General features: G+C 38.9%; 1 protein-coding gene across 1 annotated transcript in view; it reads right to left on the bottom strand.

Annotated features, from left to right (window-relative positions):
- Positions 1 to 23,606, bottom strand: part of SDK1 (sidekick cell adhesion molecule 1) — a 657,393-nt gene that overhangs the window by 385,786 nt on the left and 248,001 nt on the right. Inside the window, 2 exon segments of the mRNA XM_030578466.1 lie at positions 10,417 to 10,564; positions 15,110 to 15,216. Of these exon segments, the coding sequence (XP_030434326.1) occupies positions 10,417 to 10,564; positions 15,110 to 15,216 (255 nt within the window).

The following is a 23,606-nucleotide window of genomic DNA, read 5'->3' as shown; positions in this document are numbered from 1 at the left end:
GGGAAAAGGAACAAGCGATGTTGCAAAAAATAAATGAATAAATAAAAATAATTTAAAAAAAGCTATAACCATTTCCTTCTTTCTTTAATAAACATTAAAAATGATTTTTAATTGGGAGTTTGCCATAGATACTAAGTAGATATGAGGTCTCTGTACACCAAATCTAGTTTCAAAACATTCAGTATTGGACTGGGTTATATTAACATCTTGGGCCCCTATATGCCATCTAAATTATTAGATGTCCACAATTCAGGAGGATGTTAATAATTGGACAGGGTTCAGAGAAATGCCATGAGAATGATTAAGAGATTGGAAACATGCCCTTTATAGTCAGAATCAAGGAACTTTATCTATTTAGCATAACAAGGAGAAAGTTAAGGAGTGACTTGACCGTAGTCTGTAAGTACATATGTGGGAAACAGAAATTTGATAAGGGGCCCTTCAATTTAGCAGACAAAAGGTACAACAAGATCCAATGGCTAGAAGTTGAAGCTAGACAAAATTCAAACAGGAAATAAGGCTCAAATTTTTAATGATGAGAGTAATTAACCATTGAAACAACTTACCATGGACTGTGATAGATTCTCCATCACTAGCAATTTTTAAATTGAGATTGGATTTTTTTAACTAAAATATCCGTTCTACTTCAAACAGGAAAGAATTCAGGGACGTTCTGTTACCAGTGTTATACAGGAGGTAAGACTAGATTATCACAATGCTCCCTTCTGGCTTTATAATCTATGAATCAGGGAACAAATTTGACCACAATTTCCTCCAGGAGAGCACTGAATTGTGTTTGTATCAAAGAGCAGATTCCTCCTCACTCCCCTTTCCTATTTCCCATCCAAATGAGTGAAATTTTATCTTTACTATGGCCTCCAGCCTCCCTCTCCATCCTACAAACATCACAGCCCAGATTCTTCTTCAATCTTAGCTACTGGCCATGGTCCAAATGAAGTTGTCAGGTTTTTCTGATAGTCAGACTGTGGTGCTTCAGAAACAGCTAGGGTGGATTTTAGTGAGTAAAACTTACTGTTATCTAGAAAAGGCCGGGGATCAAGAATGCAAAACACTATAAATGAAAAATAAACATTTATGCAACTGAGGCTCCACAATGAAAGTCACAAAGGCTCCAATTTAGGAAAGCATCCCTTTTAGAAGCACACTAAGCATGTTCTTAAACTATATGTATATGCTTAAGTCCCCACTGATGTCCAGTTCCCTTTCAAGGTTTGTCTATACTGCATCAGGAGGTGTGACTGCAGAATCTCCAGACTTACCCAAACTAGCAATCTAGTTAGATCGTGCAACAGCAGCAGTGAAGGATGGGGCATGGATCAGTCCTGCTCACCATAGTTTCAGCAGTCACCACCCATGCTGCTGCAGCTTTATAGTGATTGTTACTCTAGGAAGATCAAAGCCCTGCTCGGGTATGTCTACCATGAGAAGCAATCACACCTCTGATATCATTCATAGTCACAATCTGCTTCTCAGGCTGCTCTTAGGGCAGCACAACTACATGAAAACTCCTTGCTCAGAACGATATTCAAGTGATGATTTAGCCTCATACTGTGACATTTCGTTTTTAAATTTTCAGTTATAATACCAGTGCAGGACAGCAGGAAGTGTTTTTAATATCCAGTTAGTCATATTCATAAGGCATCTACAGATTTTTATTTGCTTTTGGGATGTGACTTTGGACAAAAAGTGATTTTCAGCTGTAGGTCGGTATGCATATTTCTGCATGTATATATGTGGAGGATGTGTGAAAATAATTGATTTGTGCATCTGTGGCTAGAAACATGCACCCCGTGCAAACATGCACCCAATAGGAGCTGAAAATCAGACTCTTGTTTTCAAATCCACACTTAATGAGCGTGCACATGCGTGTATTAACAGGAGAATAGATTTCCCAGAACAGAAAGATTAAAGAAGGAAGAATTATAGTAAACTACGTAAACCAAATGCCAATTGCCTGAGAAACGGTAAGTTTCCAAAGCAAAGACAGCTAGCCATACAGAAAACATATTTCTCTGGATAACTTTTGGTTCCATCCTCTACAAGTGCCACTTTCCGCTACTTCCTCTCAAACAAAGGTTTACACTGTTCCTCCCTTTTTCCTCACTCCTACTCTACACTATATGCATACTAGTAATTAATAGCTGGGTTATCGCTTCAATCCTTTGTGCTCTACTCCAAGTTGGTCTTCTGCTACAACATTTAAGGCCCTCATCCAACAGTCACCTGAAGTCAACCGGAGTCTTTCCACATGAATTTTTCACAATTTTTCCAGTACTTTCTCAAATTACTTTGAGTGTTGACTAAAGTTACCACTTCCTGGTAGAAACAAACTCGCTAGCTACATATGAAAAGTATTCTGAACAGCAACTATTTGACCAACATTCTACAAAATGAAGTTTGCTTCCCAAATATTTTGCTTCATAACAATAATCCAAATGGCCCATGAACAGGTGGAGAAAAGTGGACACAGGAGAGGAAACAATGCAGCCAGTAAACTGTGTGAATCCGGTAGCAGAACACCTGTACTAAAAAGAAGATTTTCATAATCCTTTTCTAAATGAGGATTCCATAATGAAATAATGGACAAAATATTTCATCCTTATGGAGTTTTTACATGAATATCCCTTCTTTGGCCCTCCATATGAATTAATCTGAATACATTGTCAGGTTTCTTATTCTGACGAAAATGATGAAGAAGAGCCCTGTACAAATTTTTCTTGCAGGTGAAGTAACATGGCTTTTCTCTGATAATGCCAAAACATTCCTTTTAAACTATCAAAATAAGACTTTGATGAAAGAAAACTTCCAATAGCCAAAATTTTTACTGGTTGTTGTATTACACCCACACCATGAATACACTGAAATAGGGTCGAAAGAAAACAAATTCAGGGGCTTGAAATGCTGTAAATATACTTCATTGTTTTGCTTGAATAAATTTACTGTGGCATATTAGTCATCTTATATCCGGAATTTTCTCAGCAACTCATGACTATAGGAAAAGGCCTCTACTAGACATGACAAACTCCATAGCTTGTGTTATCTTACATTAGCTTACCTGTGACTGTATGCAGCAGGAACTACATCTTGTAAAGACTTGTAAAATTAAGTCATTATTCTGATCTATATCCTTTGGCTTTAGCACAATTTAAGAACATGTTATCTAATCAGTGCAGCTAAGATACTGGTTAACAGCTGAATAATATAGTTATCTCTGCAAAGTCGAATATCTTTCCACCAGAGTTACATTGCCTTTAAATTAATTAAAATCCACTCTGTTTGAAAGAAATTGTCTGTATCTCAAAGGAAGCCCCATCCCAGTAAATATCACAGCTCTGCACCTCTCGCACAGCAGGATTATCATCATGACTTTTCACTTGGGAAGAACGCGAAGACTCATCTATCCACTGAATCAATGTTTTTTTTCTCTAGTCTAACCCACTGACAATTTAACCCTAGTGACTACGTAAGAGGAATAAGAAATTGGTCTATTATCTTGCTTATTCTGAATTAGAGAAGTATTGTTACAACTGGAGACCATGCTAAGATGTGAAGTGACATTAGAAAAGAAAAAGACCAAAGGATAGTCCTATTCAATATATTGTAAAATACCTCCAAAATAATAAAGTGATGCCAGAATTACGACAATGCAATAATATCTTCTGCTACCTGCGTTCCCTAGAAACAAATAAAGATGGGAGTGCTGAACAGGCTCAACTGAAACATAACACACTGGCAGGAAAAAAACTGAAATTTTAAATATCAGTTTAAGAAAGCATATGAATGATGGAAATTAAATGACAGATTCTTACCAGCTGCTGAACAATTCATATCTTTGCATAACTATTCTTAATGCTGATCTTTTAAGTTTTTACAATCATGACAAAGCTGTACCCTCACCTGGATTTCTATTACAGTGATGTCAATTCTATTGAATTGTGGTAGTATCCCTGTATTCCTAATGGGCCTAGTTCTCATTTACACGAACACACCATTACACCATTCTGGAAATAAAAGTGATCTGAAAGGGTGTGTAACTTTAAAGTATGCTTACTTTACGTCCACTTTACCATGAGAAAGCAGTGGATGGCCCTTAGTGTAAATGAGAAGCAGTTCCAATAGGCCTTTGATCCAATGGTTTTCTCAATGATGTTACAGTGAAAAATAACTGCCACCTTTCTCTGAGGCGGTGATAAGAAGTTTCCGCATGGAATATCCACCTATGCTCTCTCCAGTGCGTGCACTGAGGGCATGTCTAAACAACAATTAGACACCTGTGGCTGGCCCATGCCAGGGATAAGGTCGTGGAGCTTGGTTAAGGGGCTATTTAAATGCGGTGTAAAAGTTGGGCTTGGGACTGGAGGCTGGGCTCTAGGAAATCTGCTGAGGTGAGAGGGTCCAGAGCGTGGCTGCAGCCTAAGCCATACATATACACCATAATTAAATAGCCTTCTAGCCCAAGCCCTGCAAGCCAAGTCAGCTGGCACCGGCAAGTCACAGGTTTTTAATGCAGTGTAGACATGCCCTGAATGTTTCAGCCACTGCATAAAGTGTAATGTTTCACCACTGGGACAATATTGTAGCTGCATTGACAAGTTGATTGATTTAGCTAGAGGGGTGAAAACCCCTTCTGTGGACACTCAGGATATAAAGTGATTTGTATTGATTTAGGAATATAAGGCACTCAAACCAATTTAAGAGCATCCACACAAAATCTAACCAGATCAGTTTCTAAACTGATTCAGTTAAATTGCTACAACTTGTGTGTATATAAGGCCTTATTTAAAACTGGAGGGCTGCTGCTCAGAAAATTTTTTCCCCAAGGCAATTAGTTCAGTCCCCATAAGGGAGGTATTACACATTTGTCATAGTTAGAGGGCTAGCTGCACCTCTGACATCTTCTCTAGCCTCTGATTGCACACACACACACACCTCATCCCCACCCCCAAGTCTCAGATTTCATGCCTTCACGTCTCTCAAGGTGGAATCCTGTGATCTCCTACTCTTAAGACTGGTACCCGGCGTATCTACTGCACTTATCCCAATAGGTCTGACTAGGTTCGACACCTGCAGTTCTTCCTGTCAGGAGCTTGTGACCAGTGGTTAACACAGGGATGCAAAACAGCCTTCTTAAATCAAAGTACCGTTTAATCTTAACAGTTGGAAACAGCATATGATAAGAGATATAGGATTTTAAAATAATCAGCCAGCCTATATGCATATCTATCTTACTTAAAGCTCTCCCACCCTGTGCTGGAAGGCCTAAGAAAGCTTTGCTTCTTCAGACATGCAAACAGGTATCTGCTTGTGTCAATCTGTTCCCTGCAAACAGCTCCCAAACAAATGCCTGACTTCTTGACAGAGACTTTTCAGCTGCCTGTAGCTCTTTTGATCGGTTTGTTCCCAGCATTGGCAAAACAAGCTTTGTAACTTGGCTGGTGTCAATGAGCACATTCCTCACAGGTAAGCCCCACTGAAGTGTTTACCAGGAGGTATTTCATCTGGAACTACTGTTTCTGTTTCCGGTTTGTCTCCCCAACAACCTGCTATTAAACTAAACCAACATATATATATACACACATTAAACATTCCAATATAGCCATATAGTATAGAATATATACAATATATATAGAATATAGGCCTATAGTAATGACCCCAATTAGCAGGCCATATAGTCATAAGTCGTTACAGCGCTGCTCCACATCCTTTCCCACATTAATTCCAACTGACTTTCAAAAGAATACTAGCTTTCATGTTTAAAAAGTGTATAAATGGACTGCAGTAAAATATTAGCCAAGATGATGAGGGACACAACCTCATTCTCCAGGTGTCCCTAAACCTCCATCTGCCAGAAGGTGGGACAGGATGACAGGGGATGGAACACTTGAAATTGCCTGGTTCTATTCATCTCTCTAAAACATCCGGCACTGGCGACTGTCAGAGACACTGGGTTAGATGGACCATTGTTCTGACCCAGTATGGCTAATCCTATGATCTTATAACACAGTATGACTCTACAAATTAAAAGTCAAATTCAAAAGCCTTTTCTCCCTATTGAGAACTCTTAGCACTCAGCAGCCATCCTGAAATCAGAAAATCTCTCTCACTACAAGCTGTCAGCTACTGGATCCTTTAGAAATTCTCATTTTCCAAAAACTTTGATAACCCAGTAATTCTCTATTAAATTTGACAAGGAGCCAGGGACAAAAAAAAATAATAAAATTAAAATGCTCCAGCTGACCACATACCCCTAAGGCTGGGAGGTCTGCTGCCACCACTGATAATAAGAAACGTAGGGTAGTGGTGGTTGGAGACTCTCTGCTGAGGGGGACGGAGACACCCATCTGTCGCCCTGACCGTTCATCCCGGGAGGTATGCTGCCTGCCAGGGGCCCGTATCCGAGATGTTACAGAGGCATTGTCGAGGATTATCCGGCCTTCTGACTACTACCCCATGCTACTCATCCATGTGGGCACAAATGATACTGCGAGGTGTGACACTTAGCAGATCAAGAGTGACTACAGGGCTCTAGGAGTACGGGTTAAGGAGTCTGGAGCGCAGGTGGTATTCTCTTCGATTCTTCCTGTTGAAGGTAGGGGCCCGGGCAGAGACAGATGCATCGTGGAGGTGAATGCCTGGCTACGAAGATGGTGTCGCCAGGAGGGCTTTGGCTTCCTCGACCACGGGATGCTATTCGAGGAAGGACTGCTAGGCACAGATGGCGTTCACCTTTCGAAGAGGGGAAAGGCCTTATTTGCGCACAGACTGGCTAACCTGGTAAGGAGGGCTTTAAACTAGGTTCGACGGGGACAGGTGAGCAAATCCCAAAGGTAAGTGGGGAACAAGACCTGGGAGATGGGTTGGAAACAGGAGGGAGCATGGGCTATAATGGCAGTGAGGAAGGAGGGTCAGGGCAAAGCTGGGAGGCAAGATCAAACCAGTATCTTAGATGCCTATATACAAATGCAAGAAGTATGGGTAATAAGCAGGAAGAATTGGAAGTGCTAATAAATAAATACAACTATGACATTGTTGGCATTACTGAAACTTTGTGGGATAATACACACGACTGGAATGTTGGTGTGGATGGGTATAGTTTGCTCAGGAAGGATAGACGGGGAAAAAGGGAGGAGGTGTTGCCTTATATATTAAAAATGTACACACTTGGATTGAGGTGGAGATGGACATAGGAGACGGAAGTGTTGAGAGTCTCTGGGTTAGGCTAAAAGGGGTAAAAAATACGGGTGATGTCGTGCTGGGAGTCTACTACAGGCCACCTAATCAGGCGGAAGAGGTGGATGAGGCTTTTTTCAAACAACTAACAAAATCATCCAAAGCCCAAGATTTGGTGGTGATGGGGGACTTCAACTATCCAGATATATGTTGGGAAAATAACACCGCGGGGCACAGACTATCCAATAAGTTCCTGGACTGCATCGCAGACAACTTTTTATTTCAGAAAGTTGAAAAAGCTACTGGGGGGAAGCTGTTCTAGACTTGATTTTAACAAATAGGGAGGAACTTGTTGAGAATTTGAAAGTAGAAGGAAGCTTGGGTGAAAGTGATCATGAAATCATAGAGTTTGCAATTCTAAGGAAGGGTAGGAGGGAGTACAGCAGAATAGAGACAATGGATTTCAGGAAGGCGGATTTTGGTAAGCTCAGAGAGCTGATAGGTAAGGTCCCATGGGAATCAAGACTGAGGGGAAAAACAACTGAGGAGAGTTGGCAGTTTTTCAAAGGGACGCTATTAAGGGCCCAAAAGCAAGTTATTCCGATGGTTAGGAAAGATAGAAAATGTGGCAAAAGACCACCTTAGCTTAACCATGAGATCTTGCGTGACCTACAAAATAAAAAGGCGTCATATAAAAAATGGAAACTAGGTCAGATTACAAAGGATGAATATAGGCAAATAACACAGGAATGCAGAGGCAAGATTAGAAAGGCAAAGGCACAAAATGAACTCAAACTAGCTATGGGAATAAAGGGAAACAAGAAAACTTTTTATCAATACATTAGAAGCAAGAGGAAGACCAAGGACAGGGTAGGCCCACTGCTCAGTAAGGAGGGGGAAACAGTAACGGGAGACTTGGAAATGGCAGAGATGCTTAATGACTTCTTTGTTTCAGTCTTCACTGAGAAGTCTGAAGGAATGTCTAATATAGTGAATGCTTACGGGAAGAGGGTAGGTTTAGAAGAAAAAATAAAAAAAGAGCAAGAAAAAAATCACTTAGAAAAGTTAGATGCCTGCAAGTCACCAGGGCCTGATGGAATGCATCCTAGAATACTCAAGGAGTTAATAGAAGAGGTATCTGAGCCTCTAGCTATTATCTTTGGGAAATCATGGGAGACGGGGGAGATTCCAGAAGACTGGAAGGGGGCAAATATAGTGCCCATCTATAAAAAGGGAAATAAAAACAACCCAGGAAACTACAGACCAGTTAGTTTAACTTATGTGCCAGGGAAGATAATGGAGCAGGTAATTAAAGAAATCATCTGCAAACACTTGGAAGGTGGTAAGGTGATAGGGAATAGCCAGCATGGATTTGTAAAGAACAAATCGTGTCAAACCAATCTGATAGCGTTCTTTGATAGGATAACGAGCCTTGTGGATAAGGGAGAAGCGGTGGATGTGATATACCTAGACTTTAGTAAGGCATTTGATACGGTCTTGCATGATATTCTTATAGATAAACTAGGAAAGTACAATTTAGATGGGGCTACTATAAGGTGGGTGCATAACTGGCTGGATAACCGTACTCAGAGAGTAGTTGTTAATGGCTCCCAATCCTGCTGGAAAGGTATAACAAGTGGGGTTCCGCAGGGGTCTGTTTTGGGACCGATTCTGTTCAATATCTTCATCAACGATTTAGATGTTGGCATAGAAATTACGCTTATTAAGTTTGCGGACGATACCAAACTGGGAGGGATTGCAACTGCTTTGGAGGACAAGGTCAAAATTCAAAATGATCTGGACAAATGGGAGAAATGGTCTGAGGTAAACAGGATGAAGTTCAATAAAGACAAATGCAAAGTGCTCCACTTAGGAAGGAAGAATCAGTTTCACACATACAGAATGGGAAGTGACCGTCTAGGAAGGAGTATGGCAGAAAGAGGTCTAGGTGTCATAGTAGACCACAAGCTTAATATGAGTCAACAGTGTGATACTGTTGCAAAAAAGCAAACATGATTCTGGGATGCATTAACAGGTGTGTTGTAAACAAGACACGAGAAGTCATTCTTCCGCTTTACTCTGCGCTGGTCAGGCCTCAGCTGGAGTATTGTGTCCAGTTCTGGGCACTGCATTTCAAGAAAGTTGTGGAGAAACTGGAGAGGGTCCTGAGAAGAGCAACAAGAATGATTAAAGGTCTTGAGAACATGACCTATGAAGGAAGGCTGAAGGAATTGGGTTTGTTTAGTTTGGAAAAGAGAAGACTGAGAGGGGATATGATAGCAGTTTTCAGGTATCTAAAAGGGTGTCATCAGGAGAAGGGAGAAAACTTGTTCACCTTAGCCTCCAATGATAGAACAAGAAGCAATGGGCTTAAACTGCAGCAAGGGAGATTTAGGTTGGACATTAGGAAAAAGTTCCTAACTGTCAGGGTAGTTAAACACTGGAATAGATTGCCTAGGGAAGTTGTGGAATCTCCATCTCTGGAGATATTTAAGAGTAGGTTAGATAAATGTCTATTAGGGATGGTATTTGGTCCTGCCATGAGGGCAGGGGACTGGACTCAATGACCTCTCGAGGTCCCTTCCAGTCCTGGAGTCTATGAGTCTATAAAGCTTTAAATAAATGAATGAGTGTAATGATAGACATTGGCATTTTAAATGTCTTAGGTAAGGGATAAACTAATATACCTTGAGATAATGCTTAGCTAATCACGGTGCAACAACCTTGTCATGAGTGGATGAACTGCTAATTAGACCAAAGGAAATAAAACTGCCAGTAGGATAAAAAGATAAAGAGAAATAATCAGTGATTATAGTTTTATTGTCAAGGAAAATAGCATCAAGCAGAGCTCAATATAAAATGCAACCTTATAAGTAAATACCAGCATTCATTAAATTAGTGCATTCAAGTAAATACAATCCAAGGACAAACACTTACTTCTCTGAAGCACACCATGAAAATGAATGGAAGGAGGAGAAAGCAGCCATTCTCCCTTACCACTGCCTGCTGCTGTACAACAACCATTAAGATCACATGAATTATTTTGTTGAATTATTTAAGAATTTCAGAGCCAATCTTGAAATAGCCATTTATCTCAGACTTGGGATGAGCTAGACTACTTCGTTTTCTTTAAACCTTAATTAGTCTGCTTAAAATGTAAAGTGTTATCAAATGGAATTAGTCAGATTTCACATCTTTAATTTTTTGAACTTCACATCAACTTACATTCTGCTGCTTGGAATAATCTTGTGGCCATCTCTAAACCAAGTCACTTGTGGTCTGGGATAGCTGATGATGTACAGGAATTCTAGAACTGCAGCTTGTCCTTGTGACACTGTTTTTCTCTGGTCTGTGTCCATGAAATTTCCCATATCTGAAGAGAAAAGTTATATTCAAAGTTCTGGAAGTTTCTTCTCCTTTTTTTTTTTAAAGAGATCAGAGAAAAAGTTATATTTTACAACAGAGTCAATGGCATTGCCATAACTAAGCAAAAAGATATGACTATAGTGTTGATTAATGCAGATTTCAGGTGCGTGGTGAGGCACAAGACAAAACAGAGTACCTCCAGAGCACACAAGCACTGCTGCACGATTTAACATGCCCTATTGTAATAACTGACGTTTTTTTAAAACCAGAAAGTGTCATTTTTAATGTACAAATTATTTTAGAATATATTCTTACACTGGATAAAATAGTTTGTAATGTACATGCAAAAGTAGTGTAAATGTTTTATGAAGTCTTTAGCACAGTTTTCTTGCTCCCAAGTCTTTCTGGTCATGATATTCCTTCAGTCTATTTTTACACCCACAGGCATAGCTGTATCATGGTCTAGTCATACCAGTAGGCACTCAGATTCATACTGATGGACCATTGTGTGACCATTTGATATAACTGCAGGATCAAGGCCATGGTTATCTGCAATATTTCATTAGCTGTGGGTTCTTTATTAGCTGTGGCCTCCTTCCATGACCAAAAACACTCCATCTATATATTTCACATTTTTTAAAAAATGCAAACTTCTACTATGGGTCCTCCCACAAGTGCACTCATGTTGCTTATAGTTTTATGGGCAAGGACCAGGGAGTGGGGAGTCCATTAAAAACACTCTGCATTTTTCCTTCCTGCTTTTGTTTTGTCTTTTGAGCTTTGTCTTTGAGCTGCAGGTTTCTACTCTTCTGCCATCTAAAAACCTGTATACATTTTATTTTTCTTAAAATTACCAAATTGGTGTACAGAAATAACTGTTTTGGTTTCCCCACTGAATTCCCATCTCCCAAAGGCCAAGGGGTTGGTATTCAAGTTCTCAAGAGCAGAAAGGGATGTAGGGAGGGCAGAAGTGCATGAACCTGCAGCCCTGTCTAAGGATAGAAGTAAGAGACTAAAGACAAACAAAAGCAGGAAGAAAAAAACATAGTATTTTTAAAAGGGTTGTAATCATCTTTGTGATTTTCAAGCTACTTATTCAGATATAATCAGCACTGTTGCTCCATGTATTTTTGTTTATAACTAATCAGATGGCCTTCTTGAAAAGAACCACATAGGTAATTCTAATTAATTTCACTGTCATGTGACTAGTCTAGCCTTCAGAATTCAGGCATCTTAAGCCCAAAATGAACTGGTCAGCATTTTTTTTATAAACAGCTTTTTCCATTCATTTATATCTCAACTAATTTTTCTGAGCAAGAATTGAAAAAAAATTGGAGGACTTATATACTGTAAAAGTGAGAACAGTAAAACACTACAAAGTTTGAGGTGCTTTCTTGAATGCACATTGCTTAAAACAATTTAGATTTGAAAATTAAAGTTTTGCAAAAGATAGCAGCAGTCACTGCTAGGTACAGAAATCCGGTCCCTTGGGTATTTAACACATTTTTTAAAAACTTCCTACAGATTAAAATAACTAAAAATATCATAGAACAGATCTTAACCTTCAGCGCTGAGTTTCCAGATTTGTGTTGATTTACAGTAATTCAGGCTCTTGTTACCAAAACTGGAAATATAATGGTGACAGATTGATACTACAATAGAATTCAATTTTAATGATCATATTTTACAGACATAATTCAACAATGGATCAAAGTGATTTTTCAAAAACTATTTTATACCGTAGCTGATATATTTGTCCCTCATGTATACTAATCAGGGGACATTCAGTTGTGAAGACCAAATGAGAAATAATTTCTGTAATTTTTACTGTTTTCAAAGGTAGAAAAGACTTTCACACCTTTCTTGAGTACCATTTGATTATAGGGGGGTAGAACATCACATCTTGCGAGATTGCTATTAGAGACAATTCTAACCAGACTAAAATGAGCAGGACTCATTCTGTCCTTCTGAGATGGAAGTTGTGCTTCAAAGGATATGTCTGATCCGGGAATTCACTGTTTTTTGTGAAATTGCATTTATTGATCATTTGGGTATAACCATCAGAATAGAGACGCTCAAATTTATCCTTACAATACAATTCCAGTTGTGCTATTATAGTGCATGCTTTATCTCCTCTACTCCTGTCTTCTCTCTTTTTTTTTTATTGGAAAACAATTTGATACTACTTTTATGTTCTGAAAAATCACTATGCCACTGCAGCATGCTCTTGGGAAATCCCAGTTCCATGCTCAGTCCATGAGTCATAATCTCAATTTTGCTATTGACTTGCTGTGTGACGTTGGGCAAGTCGCTTAAACCTTCTGTGTCAATCTCCCTCTGATGTTTTAAGGGATAAATTACTTGAACTTTGTAAAACATTGTATAAGTGCAACGTATTATTCTCATTACCACTTTTCATTTTAAAGTACAGGAAAGAAAATCCTATGCATTTTCCCTTATGACACAGTTATTCAGTCTAATCACTTACTTGAAAATGGTTATGACTAATAAAGAATTCAACTCATCTACTTAATCTTACTTCCATTTATCAAGCATTATCCATTTTATTATTGCTGTTCTTCCTGCTACGTACCCTGAAGAACAGCATCAGCCAGCTAACATGTAGTGTTACAAACAAATGGTACTTTACTTATAGATTTTCAAATATTTACTTCAGAAGAATGCTATTGTTTTGGTGCAAGAAGGAGGAGTGGAAGTAAGAAGCTGAACTTAAGTCCAAAGCTGGCATATGTTCAAACATACTTTTTAAAGAGTAATGAATTGATCACAGTTTAATTCTTTAAAAATAGTTTCAAACAAGTTATTTGATTTATATTTTCTAGATGTTAATGCAAGAAACAAAAGCAAAAGTAGACTGAATTATGACATCTTTCATATCTTACAAGTCAAGTCAGTTAACTCACACCAATGATTGAGAAAATCAACTAACATTTCCAAGTGAAAGTCAAAAATCAAATCAGAGGTCAAGTTTGACAGACTTTGTATTCTGAACTACAGTCGATAGATATGAACATCCTACAAGATTTGGTTCACAATCATGTTCAGAAACAGAACCTCAGAGTTTGGTTAGTGAGGTACTGACTGTGAATAAACCCATTAATTTTCTATTGCAAGGGTGATTACCTGGAACCTCCAAGGCAACATCCCACCTCTCTCTTCCTTGGGTAGTCTATACCTGTCTTCCTAACAGCCCCTGCCTCTTTCATGCTCCAGGGCCTCTATCATTGGTGTCTTTGGGCAAAGGCATGGTGTTCTCCTATTATCCTCCTGCTGTCTCCAGTTGTCTCCCTCCCAAGAGTCTTTGAAGGGATGTAGGAGCAGAGTGTGACAACTGGCTGCTCTTTGCATTTTCTGTTGTTGGAGATCAGGAAGAGAGGACTGGCAGGTAGGGCCACTGTCTCCCAACTAAAAGAATCGTGTTGGGGCTACAAATTTGTCTGACATCCTTTCCCCCACAAACAGCAGCAGATGGAAATCCTCCATCTTCTGATGTAGCCGGACCTACACTAAACCCAGAGGCAGGTAGGACTCCACTCAGCTTGGCATGTTAGCTAGGGAATTATATAGGGTTCCTTCTTCTCCTGCAAGGCCCTTACAGTACCACTGAACTTTTATGAATTCTTAGGAGGCCTTTCTCTGTACTCCTTTGAGAAGAGAGTGTTTAAACTGAACTAAATTGGGACACATCTTTCCTCCCTATTTCCCTCCAGGAGCAAGGCATTGCAAGTAGGAGCTGTTGCGAATATTGGAGGACACAGAAAGCAAGAACAATCAGTGCTTGCCTGCCCTTTATATTAGCTACAGGACAAATCAGGTTCAAAGCTCCTTTTTGTGCATTTTGCTTCATTTAAGAAGGCAATCTGTCCCTCTCTCTCAGAGAGTAGTGTCTTTGCTGACCATAATCACCAAGGTATCACCATGTTTCACAATCCTTATGGATTTCCACTAAATTCTTGTTCCTTGCTTGGTGGTCAAAGTTTCTTTCTTTACTTTCAACACACTAAAAACTCATCTATAAATGATTTTAAACTGTCGACTCCCTCCATTATTCTTCCATGTTTGTGCCATTTTAGTTTCTTGAGGGTTCATTTCTCCATAGTTTAGCCCCCAAATATTGTCTCCCCTTTGAAACTATTTTTTCAGATCCCTCTTTTTCCTTCCCCAGAAGGTCCTGGCCTTACCTGGTCTGATTATGTCTACTGCAGTTGTGTGTGAAGGGGAAGTCAGTTCTACTTATCGGTTGTGCAAAAAGACCCATGGGGTTTGGAAGATAAAACATAGCAAGCTTCTAATCCAGTCTTGGTTTGAGTGATTCAATACTTGCTACAAATATTTCACACGGCAACAGTTTGAACTTTGCTACCATATGGCAACCACTGTCAATGTGAAAATTCTTGCAATATAATACTTTTTAAACATATGACTTATCTCAAGACATACCTAAATAAATTGACAAACATTATTGCTATATTGTTCTTCCTGCACACAAGAACTTAATTGGTTTGTTAATAAGTTACAAGACAACACATACATGCCACTTGAACTTCAGATTTCCTTTGCAAGAGTGCCCCCATCCTGTTCCGCACCACACATTGATAAAAGCCAGCATGGGACCTTCGCAAGATTGGGATGATGTATCTGTGAGACACAAAGAGAAAGGCAGAGTTATAACATATCCTCTGTTATGGATGAAAAAGTTACTATTTCCAAAAATAGGTCATGCATTAAGAAGAGTGTTCTATCCACTCTTAAATTTTGTGATGAGTTTCTGCATCCTACTCTAACATTTGACATTGCCTCATGCGCATCTTGCACCTCTTTCTCATGAGCAAAAATGGATAAATGACTTGCACTTTCTCAAATTATCAATGATCCCATGATACATCCTGGACTATATCCAAGAATGAAATATTTGAATTGTATAGCAAACTTTCAGTCTTATGATCCATTTATGATAAGACTAACTAGACTCAACATTTTGCTGAGTAGTATTGATTTGAGTTTCTCCCTCAACTCAATTTACCTTCATCCATAAGGCAAGAAAAGTCTAATACTTTTCCCAGAGGTGCTAGAACAAAACAGAAATCTAAATAATGGCATTGGGAAAGCTTTCCAACAACATTAAAATTCAGGTATGGAAACATCTCTTTTACTATACTATGTGACCAACTTAACTCATAAGAGTACTGGAGCAGACAAGGTGCATTATATATTGTATTTGTTCTGCTCCTCGGCACACTTTAAAAGTCACTTAGTCTACTAATTGTTCATCTTCTTCATTCAACTATATCCGACTAGTCAACCTGAAAATGAGCTGATAGGCACAATTTTAATATGAATAAAACATCTGAGTAATATAGATAATCCTGCATTAAACAAATATTAATCAAAGTACATATTCCCTCCAGTCACCTCTGGAGATCTTATGGCAGGATTAATGAAACACTTTATGAAAAGATAAAGAAAAATAATACTGCTGAATTTTAATCTTTAAATTGTTATTCCATTAAAGGAAAAGGTGTTCATTTTCTCTCTCTCTCTCTCACACACACACACACACACACACACACACACACACACACACACACACACACACACACACACACACACACACAAAATCCATGACAGAAATCAGATGCAATGAAAATAAGGGAGGTGGGGAAAGTCATTTTTTAAAATTAATATAGAACTGAGTCACCAGCTATGATTACGGTATCATAATTACTACTAAATACACATTTCTTTCTAGGTAAGGTAGCCCACAATCAATAAATTAAAATCAACAAGTTTCAGTGATCAAATGGGACTAATTTTTTTTTCTCTTTTGCTAAGTAGAAGACTAAAGCTGAATACTATAAACCACAAAAAACAGAGTCTGACTTAATTGGACATTGACAAGTCATTTTTATTGTTATTTTTCTTCATAGTTTATAGCTCTTACAAGCTAAAATTTATTTTACTTTTTCTAAAATATTTTGTAATTTTCTGTTTGGCCAATATTGATTTCTTTACTTGTGTTTTAAATGGAGTCAAAATTAAAACACCCAATTTTCCTGTCTTCATCTGCACCAGGCCAGGACTGCAGAGCTAGTTTTCCTGCCAGTAGAACAGATTGAGTGGATTAGAAGTGTGCTGCTTTGACGTCCTTTTCTCAGATTTATTTGTGTATCAGAATGAAAACACTTCTAGTGTGATTGTTGGCCGGAAGAAAGAAAACTCTTTAAAGGTTACAAAGAAGAAATCATCTAAACCCACCTAAGCGGTCGCTTCTAACTCTGGATCTACTGTCTCACCATTTATCAAGCAGAGCAAGTCGAGACACACTTTCTGGAACAAACCTACCGTGAAATCTTTGCACTATATGGTCTAAAATGATGCAGATATCTGCTTACACTTGAAGCAAGTATACCATGGCAGGGAATTGTTACACAACTTATAACTCAATGCAGCAGACTCAAGCCATTGGTCTTATTCCTTTCCAACCCCATTCACCTACCAAATACCCAGCACAGGAATGGAACTCCTAAATGCAACTGGATGTACAAGAGAGAGTTAGTTTCCCACACTTTGGGGGGACCATTTTGTTACTCTCTAGTGCAGGGGTTCTCAAACTGGGGGTTGGGACCCCTCAGGGGGTCACAAGGTCATTACATGGGGGGGGGTCGCGACTGTCAACCTCCACCCCAAACCCCGCTTGCCTCCAGCATTTATAATGATGTTAAACATATTAAATGGTATGTTTAACTTCTTGGGGGGGTCGCACTCAGAGGCTTGCGATGTGAAAGGGGTCGCCAGTAAAAAAGTTTGAGACCCCTTGCTCTAGCGGATTATGAGCACATTTTAAAAGTGTCTTAGAAACCTACTAAATCTTTTCTTTTAAAAAAGGAGGAGATCTCAGTTCCTCTAACATCAAATTTTCAAACACATCCAAAATTTTAGCTCTAGGCTCTTCAATTTAAGGGTAAAGCCTATTTAGGTCTGAATACTAGTGACAGTAGAATTTTTGGAAGCATTCTCAATCCATCTCTAACGTCACACACTCAGCTGACTTCCCAGTGATCTGCTGCAAACCATCTATTCACCTCTCTGCTGGCTGTCCTCTATTACGATGACCCATCACCATGCTTTCCATGATAACTTTCAAGGTTATTTCCATTTCTATGCCTGATGTGACCAAAGTACGTTAGTCTGCATTTGTTGATTTCCAACAACAGAGTTCATTTCTCTCTAATAATACTTCTAAAAAGCATTTGTTTTCTTTTTCTGTCCAAAAGAGATGCAAGAGTCCTCACCAGCACCGCATCTCAATGACTTCAATTTTCTTCTTGTCAGAAGCATTAGTTTCCAAGGAAATACATCAATAAGTCACTATGGAAAAAACTAAGCTTTTCATTAGTCGAACCCCCATAAATTTCAAGATGCCATGGTTTTTCCACATTTTTGTAAGAGAGGCAATGGCTGAGCAACCTATATATAGTCTTCAGATTTCTTTGGAGCAGCATCCTTGGTTGGATATGTATGATCTCTCATAATTAAATTAATTTATTGCCTCCACACTTGACCGTTAATTGTGATGTCCACCTGCATCCTGTGGTTATTGATCATGTCAGTGTAAATGCATTTTGTTGATGTTATATTCAGGGAAAGTCCATATCTCTCTCTTTCCCATTTCCCAGTTCAGGTTCTGGTCAGTAGCTCCAAGGGTGGATGCTGCTATTTCAACAATGGAATCTACAGCATCAAGTCCTCATGAAGGGATGGAAGGGTGGCTTTGTGATTTAGGCAGGTTTTCAGTTTCAGAAGCATCCACAGTCTTAAAATGGCAAATTGTCCCCTTGAATTCAGATACCATCTGTTTGACATCACAACTATACCATAACTATTGTTAGTTATTTCATTGCATCCATAAATATGTATTTGCTACTTCATTTTCCCCACCCCAGTCTGCTTGTTTATCTCATCCACCTGCTAGGTCTTGTCTTTTGGGACTGTAAACTCTTTGGAGCAGTGATTGTCATTCATTATATGTTTATACAATGCCTGGTTGTGGCTTTTAGATGCTATCACAATATAAGTGTTAGATAATAAAATAATAATAAATACTCCCATATGCTGCAAAGGAATAAAAGAGAGACACTTCCCTGTCCCAAAATTATTACAGTCAGGATGATGGATCAGACAAGTGAGGCTGTAACATACATTGGGAAGGAGAGATTAAGAAGGAGATGATTAGAGAGCCAATTCCACAGTCTTTGGGTTTAGGTATACATAGTGTGACAAAGTTCCTCCTCTATCTTGGTGGGTCCTGCGCTTATTGGCAGATTTGCTCACCTCAGTGATCTTCCCCACAGTCTGGATCAACTCCTCCTGTGTCTGATCAGGAGTTGGGAGGTTTGGGGGGAACCCGGGTCCGCCCTCTACTCTGGGTTCCAGCCCAGGGCCCTGTGGATTGCAGCTGTGTATAGTGTCTCCTGTAACAGCTGCATGACAGGTACAACTTCCTGTGCTACTTCCCCATGGCCTCCTCCAAACACCTTCTTTATCCTCACCACAGGACCCTCCTCCTGGTGTCTGATAACACTTGTACTCCTTAGTCCTCCAGCAGTACACCCTCTCACTCTCAGCTCCTTGTGCCTCTTGCTCCCGGCTCCTCACATGCACTTCCTCTCCTCCAGCTCCTCCCTCCCTGACTGGAGTGAGCTCCTTTTTAAACCTAGGTGCCCTAATTAGCCTGCCTTGATTGGCTGCAGATGATCTAATCAGCCTGTCTGCCTTAATTGTTTCTAGCAGGTTCCTGATTACTCTAGTGCAGCCCCTGCTCTGGTCACTCAGGGAACAGAAAACTACTCATCCAGTGACCAGTATATTTGCCCTCTGTCAGACTCCTGTACCCCACCGGTCTAGGTCTGTCACAATAGGTAATGTGGGTTCAACATATTTTTGTTAGTTTGTGTTTTGAGCGTAAACATGAGTCTTTTTTCTAGATAATGCTCCAATAATATGCTTTTAGAAGTGATCTGAATGAGGTAATAGGCTCCAAAATATTTTGGAACAGTGATTCATGAGCAAGTGGCAGCATAAAAGAAGGCAAAAAGCCTTTTATGGAAGCAGATGAAACAGGAATCCAGGTTGGTGTAACTGGGGAATTGGCTGCATGTCTGGAGGTTAAGGGGAAGAATGCTAAAACAGACAGGGAAAGAGCTCGTGACAGGAACTTTATGATGTAGAACCTTAAAAGCAAGGACAAGATTTTTGAACTTCATTCACAGTGCCGTGGGGAGCCAGTGATGTGACTCTTGATCACAGACTAGTGCTTATGCCTGCCAACTTTTATTGCTCAGATCTTGGTTTACAAAAATGACTAACCAGACTCCCTATGAAAGGCATCTGCTATTCAGGATTGGAAAGACTCTTAATCTCAGGAATATTTTTCTTCTACAACCTTCTGCCAGAAACATCATAAGAATAGAACTTATTAAGTCTCAGACAAAGGGAATATTAATTCAAGTTTTGTTATCATCAGTTCCAAACCTCAGGGGTAACAGATGTAGGAGAGAAGTCATTCTTCCTATACTTCCCTAAGTACTCCTGAATATCTGTGGATCCATGAATCCAAGCTGGCCCTTGGCGGCAACCTCCAAATTTAGCAGGCATTATCTTTTATGCAGTGGTCATTTGCTCAGAGTCATTTTCCTTACTGCCGTGTCAAGACCTCATTACAGAATACCCTCTCAAACAGAGCTGAAATATGGACAGCAATGCCCCAGCCATAAAGATTTTTCTAGCATTAAATATATGTTTGGTGCCCTGTGAAGAAAGAGATAACTGTGTGTAATTCAATCTTCCTCATTTCCAAGAAAGCTTGAGAGGACTCCAGGTAGTTCTGGTATCTAACGAAAGTCTACTTCATGAAAACACCTAGAAGATAATAAGGTGACAAGTAACAATCAGCACAGATTTGTCAAGAACAAATCATGTCAAAGAAACCTAATGGCTTTCTTTGACAGGGTAACAATCCTTGTAGATAGGGAGGAAGTGGTAGATGTGGTATACTTTGATTTTAGGAAGCCTTTTGATACTGTCTCTCATGACCTTCTCAAAAACAAACTAGGGAAATGCAACCTAGATGGAGCTACCATAAAGTGGGTGCATAACTGGTTGCAAGACTGTTCCCAGAGAGTAATTATCAGTGGTTCACAGTCAAGCTGGAAGACCATATTGAGTGGGGTCCCTCAAGGATCAGTTCTGGGTCTGTTTTTATTCAATATCTTGATCAATTATTTAGATAATGACAGAGAGTACACTTATAAAGTCTGTGGACAATACCAAGCTGAGAGGGATAGCAAGTGCTTTGGGGGGTAGGATTAAAATTCAAAATGATCTGGACAAACTGGAGAAAATAGGATGAAATTCAATTAGGACAAATGCAAAGTACTCCATTAAGAAAGGAACAATAAGTTGCACACATACAAAATGAGAAATGACTGACTAGCAAGAAATACGGTGAGAAAGGATCTGCAGGCCATAGTGGATCACAAGTTAAATATGAGTCTGCAGTGTAACACTGTTGCAACAAAGCAAACCTGAGTCTGGGATGTATCAGCAGGAATGTTGTAAGCGAGACACGAGAAGCAATTCTTCTGCTTTACTCCACGCTGATTAGGCCTCAACTGGTGTATTATGTCCAGTTCTGGGCACCGCATTTCAAGAAAGATGTTGACAAATCAGAAAAAGTCCAGAAAAAAGTAATAAAAATGACTAGCAGTCTAGAAAATATGACCTATGAGGGAAGATTGAAAAAAATATGGATTTGTTTAGTCTGGAGAAGAAAAGACTGAGAGGGGGCGTGAGAACAGTTTTCAAGTACATAGAGGGTGGTTACAAAGAGAAGGTGAGAAAAAAATATTCTCCTTAACCTCTGAGGAAAGGAAAAAAAGCAATGGGCTTAAACTGCAGCAAGGACAGTTTACATTGGACATTAGAAAAAACTTCCTGACAAGGTGGTTAAACACTAAAATAAATTGCTTAGGGAGGTTATGGAATCTCCATAATTGGAGATTTTAAAGAGCAGGTTAGACAAACACCTGTCAGGGATGGTCTAAATAATACTTAGTCCTGCCATGAGTACACCACACTGAACTAGATGACCTCTCGAGATTCCCTCCAGTCCTACAATTCTATTAAATCATAAGTTTTAAAGCAGATGCTTAGTTGTCCAGTCTTGACAGTTTGCAGTCTCAATGGATTAGGAGGAAGTCTAAAAACATGTTCCAACATGACCCATTCACCTTCATTTTCTCAGGTTTGGAGTGGGTAAAGAACACTACTAATACAAAATATACCATTTGTTTTATCTCTGGCACCAAGAAACTAATGGCATTACCAGTAAATCAAAAATATTCATACCCATACACATGCAAATGCCATACCACTGTCTAGATAACCTGACATTTCTGAGACCAGCAAGTACCTTATGGCCAGTCAGAAAAAAAATATGTCGATGCTTGAGCATCGACAAGACTCCATTTTAATCTCTAATTGACACCCTTAATCAAACATGATGGAGAAACTGAAATCAAGATGATTTCAATCAGTTTGAAGTTTGTCTAATTTGAAAATTGTTGCATATTTATAGGGAACTAAATTATAAACACTGTTTTCAAATGCCACTACTGCTAGGGAATCGTATTTGAATTTTCCGAAACTGCTAAAGGAAATAAATATTATATTGAAAATTAAGTCCCTGATTGTGTAAACACTTAAACAGGAATGTAACTTCACTCGTGATTATTCCGATTGACTTACATGAGATAATTCATGGTCTTCAAATATGAACATGTGATTGCAGAATTATGAGGCTAAAATGGCATCTTTATTAAAAACTTCCCTCTTAGAGGTATAAAATCTCTGTAATTCCAAAACAAAATTGCTTCAGCATTAACAATAAAAAGTCATTTAGACTTCTAATTGCTTCAGCGTTAACAGTGAAAAGTTATTTAGACTTCCAATACATTAATGAGGTTACATATATTTAAAAAAATTTAAACACACACACACAATAGGCCTTGTTTTAGGGCTGTCAATAAATCGCAGTTAACTCACATGATTAATTCAAAAAAAATTAATCACGATTAATTGCATTGTTAAACAATAGAATGCAAATTGAAATTTATTAAATTTTGGATGCTTTTCTACATTTTCAAATATATTGATTTTTATTACAACACAGAACATAAAGTGTACAGTGTTCACTTTATATTATTTTGATTACAAATATTTGTGCTGTAAAAATGATAAACAATTCACCTCAAAAAGTACTGTCGTGCAATCTTTTTATTGTGAAAGTGTAACTTACAAATATTGATTTTCTTTGTTACATAACTGCACTCAAAAACAAAACAAAGTAAAACTTTAGTGCTAATAAGTCCACTCACTGCTACATCTTGTTCAGCCAATCACTAAGAAAAAACGTTTGTTTATAAATACAGGAGATAATGCTGCTCGCTTCTTGTTCACAATGTCACCTGAAAGTGAGAACAGGCATTCACATGGCACTTTTGTAGCCAGCATTGCAAGGTATTTACGTGCCAGATATACTAAACATTTGTATGCCCCTTCATGTTTTGGCCACCATTCCAGAAGACATACTTCCATGCTGATGATGCTCGTTAAAAAAATAATGTGTTAATTACATTTGTGACTGAACTCCTTGCAGGAGAATTGTATGTCTTCTTTTTTACCCACATTCTGCCATATATTTCATGTTACAGCAGTCTAGGATGACGACCCAGCACATGTTCGTTTTAAGAACACTTTCACTGCAGATTTACAAAACACAAAGAAGGTACCAGTGTGAGATTTCTAAAAATAGCTACAGTGCTCCACCCAAGGTTTAAAAATCTGAAGTGCCATCCAAATTTGAGAGGGACGAGATGTGGAGCATGCTTTCAGAAGTCTTAAAGAGCAACACTCAGATGCAGAAACTACAGAATCTGAACCACCAAAAAAGAAAATCAACCTTGTGCTGG

The sequence above is a fragment of the Gopherus evgoodei genome, chromosome 10 (genome assembly GCF_007399415.2).
Source record: "Gopherus evgoodei ecotype Sinaloan lineage chromosome 10, rGopEvg1_v1.p, whole genome shotgun sequence".
NCBI classification, from domain to species: Eukaryota; Metazoa; Chordata; order Testudines; family Testudinidae; genus Gopherus; species Gopherus evgoodei.
The sequence above is the reverse complement of the archived record's forward strand: the minus strand, read 5'-3'. Positions and strand labels throughout refer to the sequence as shown.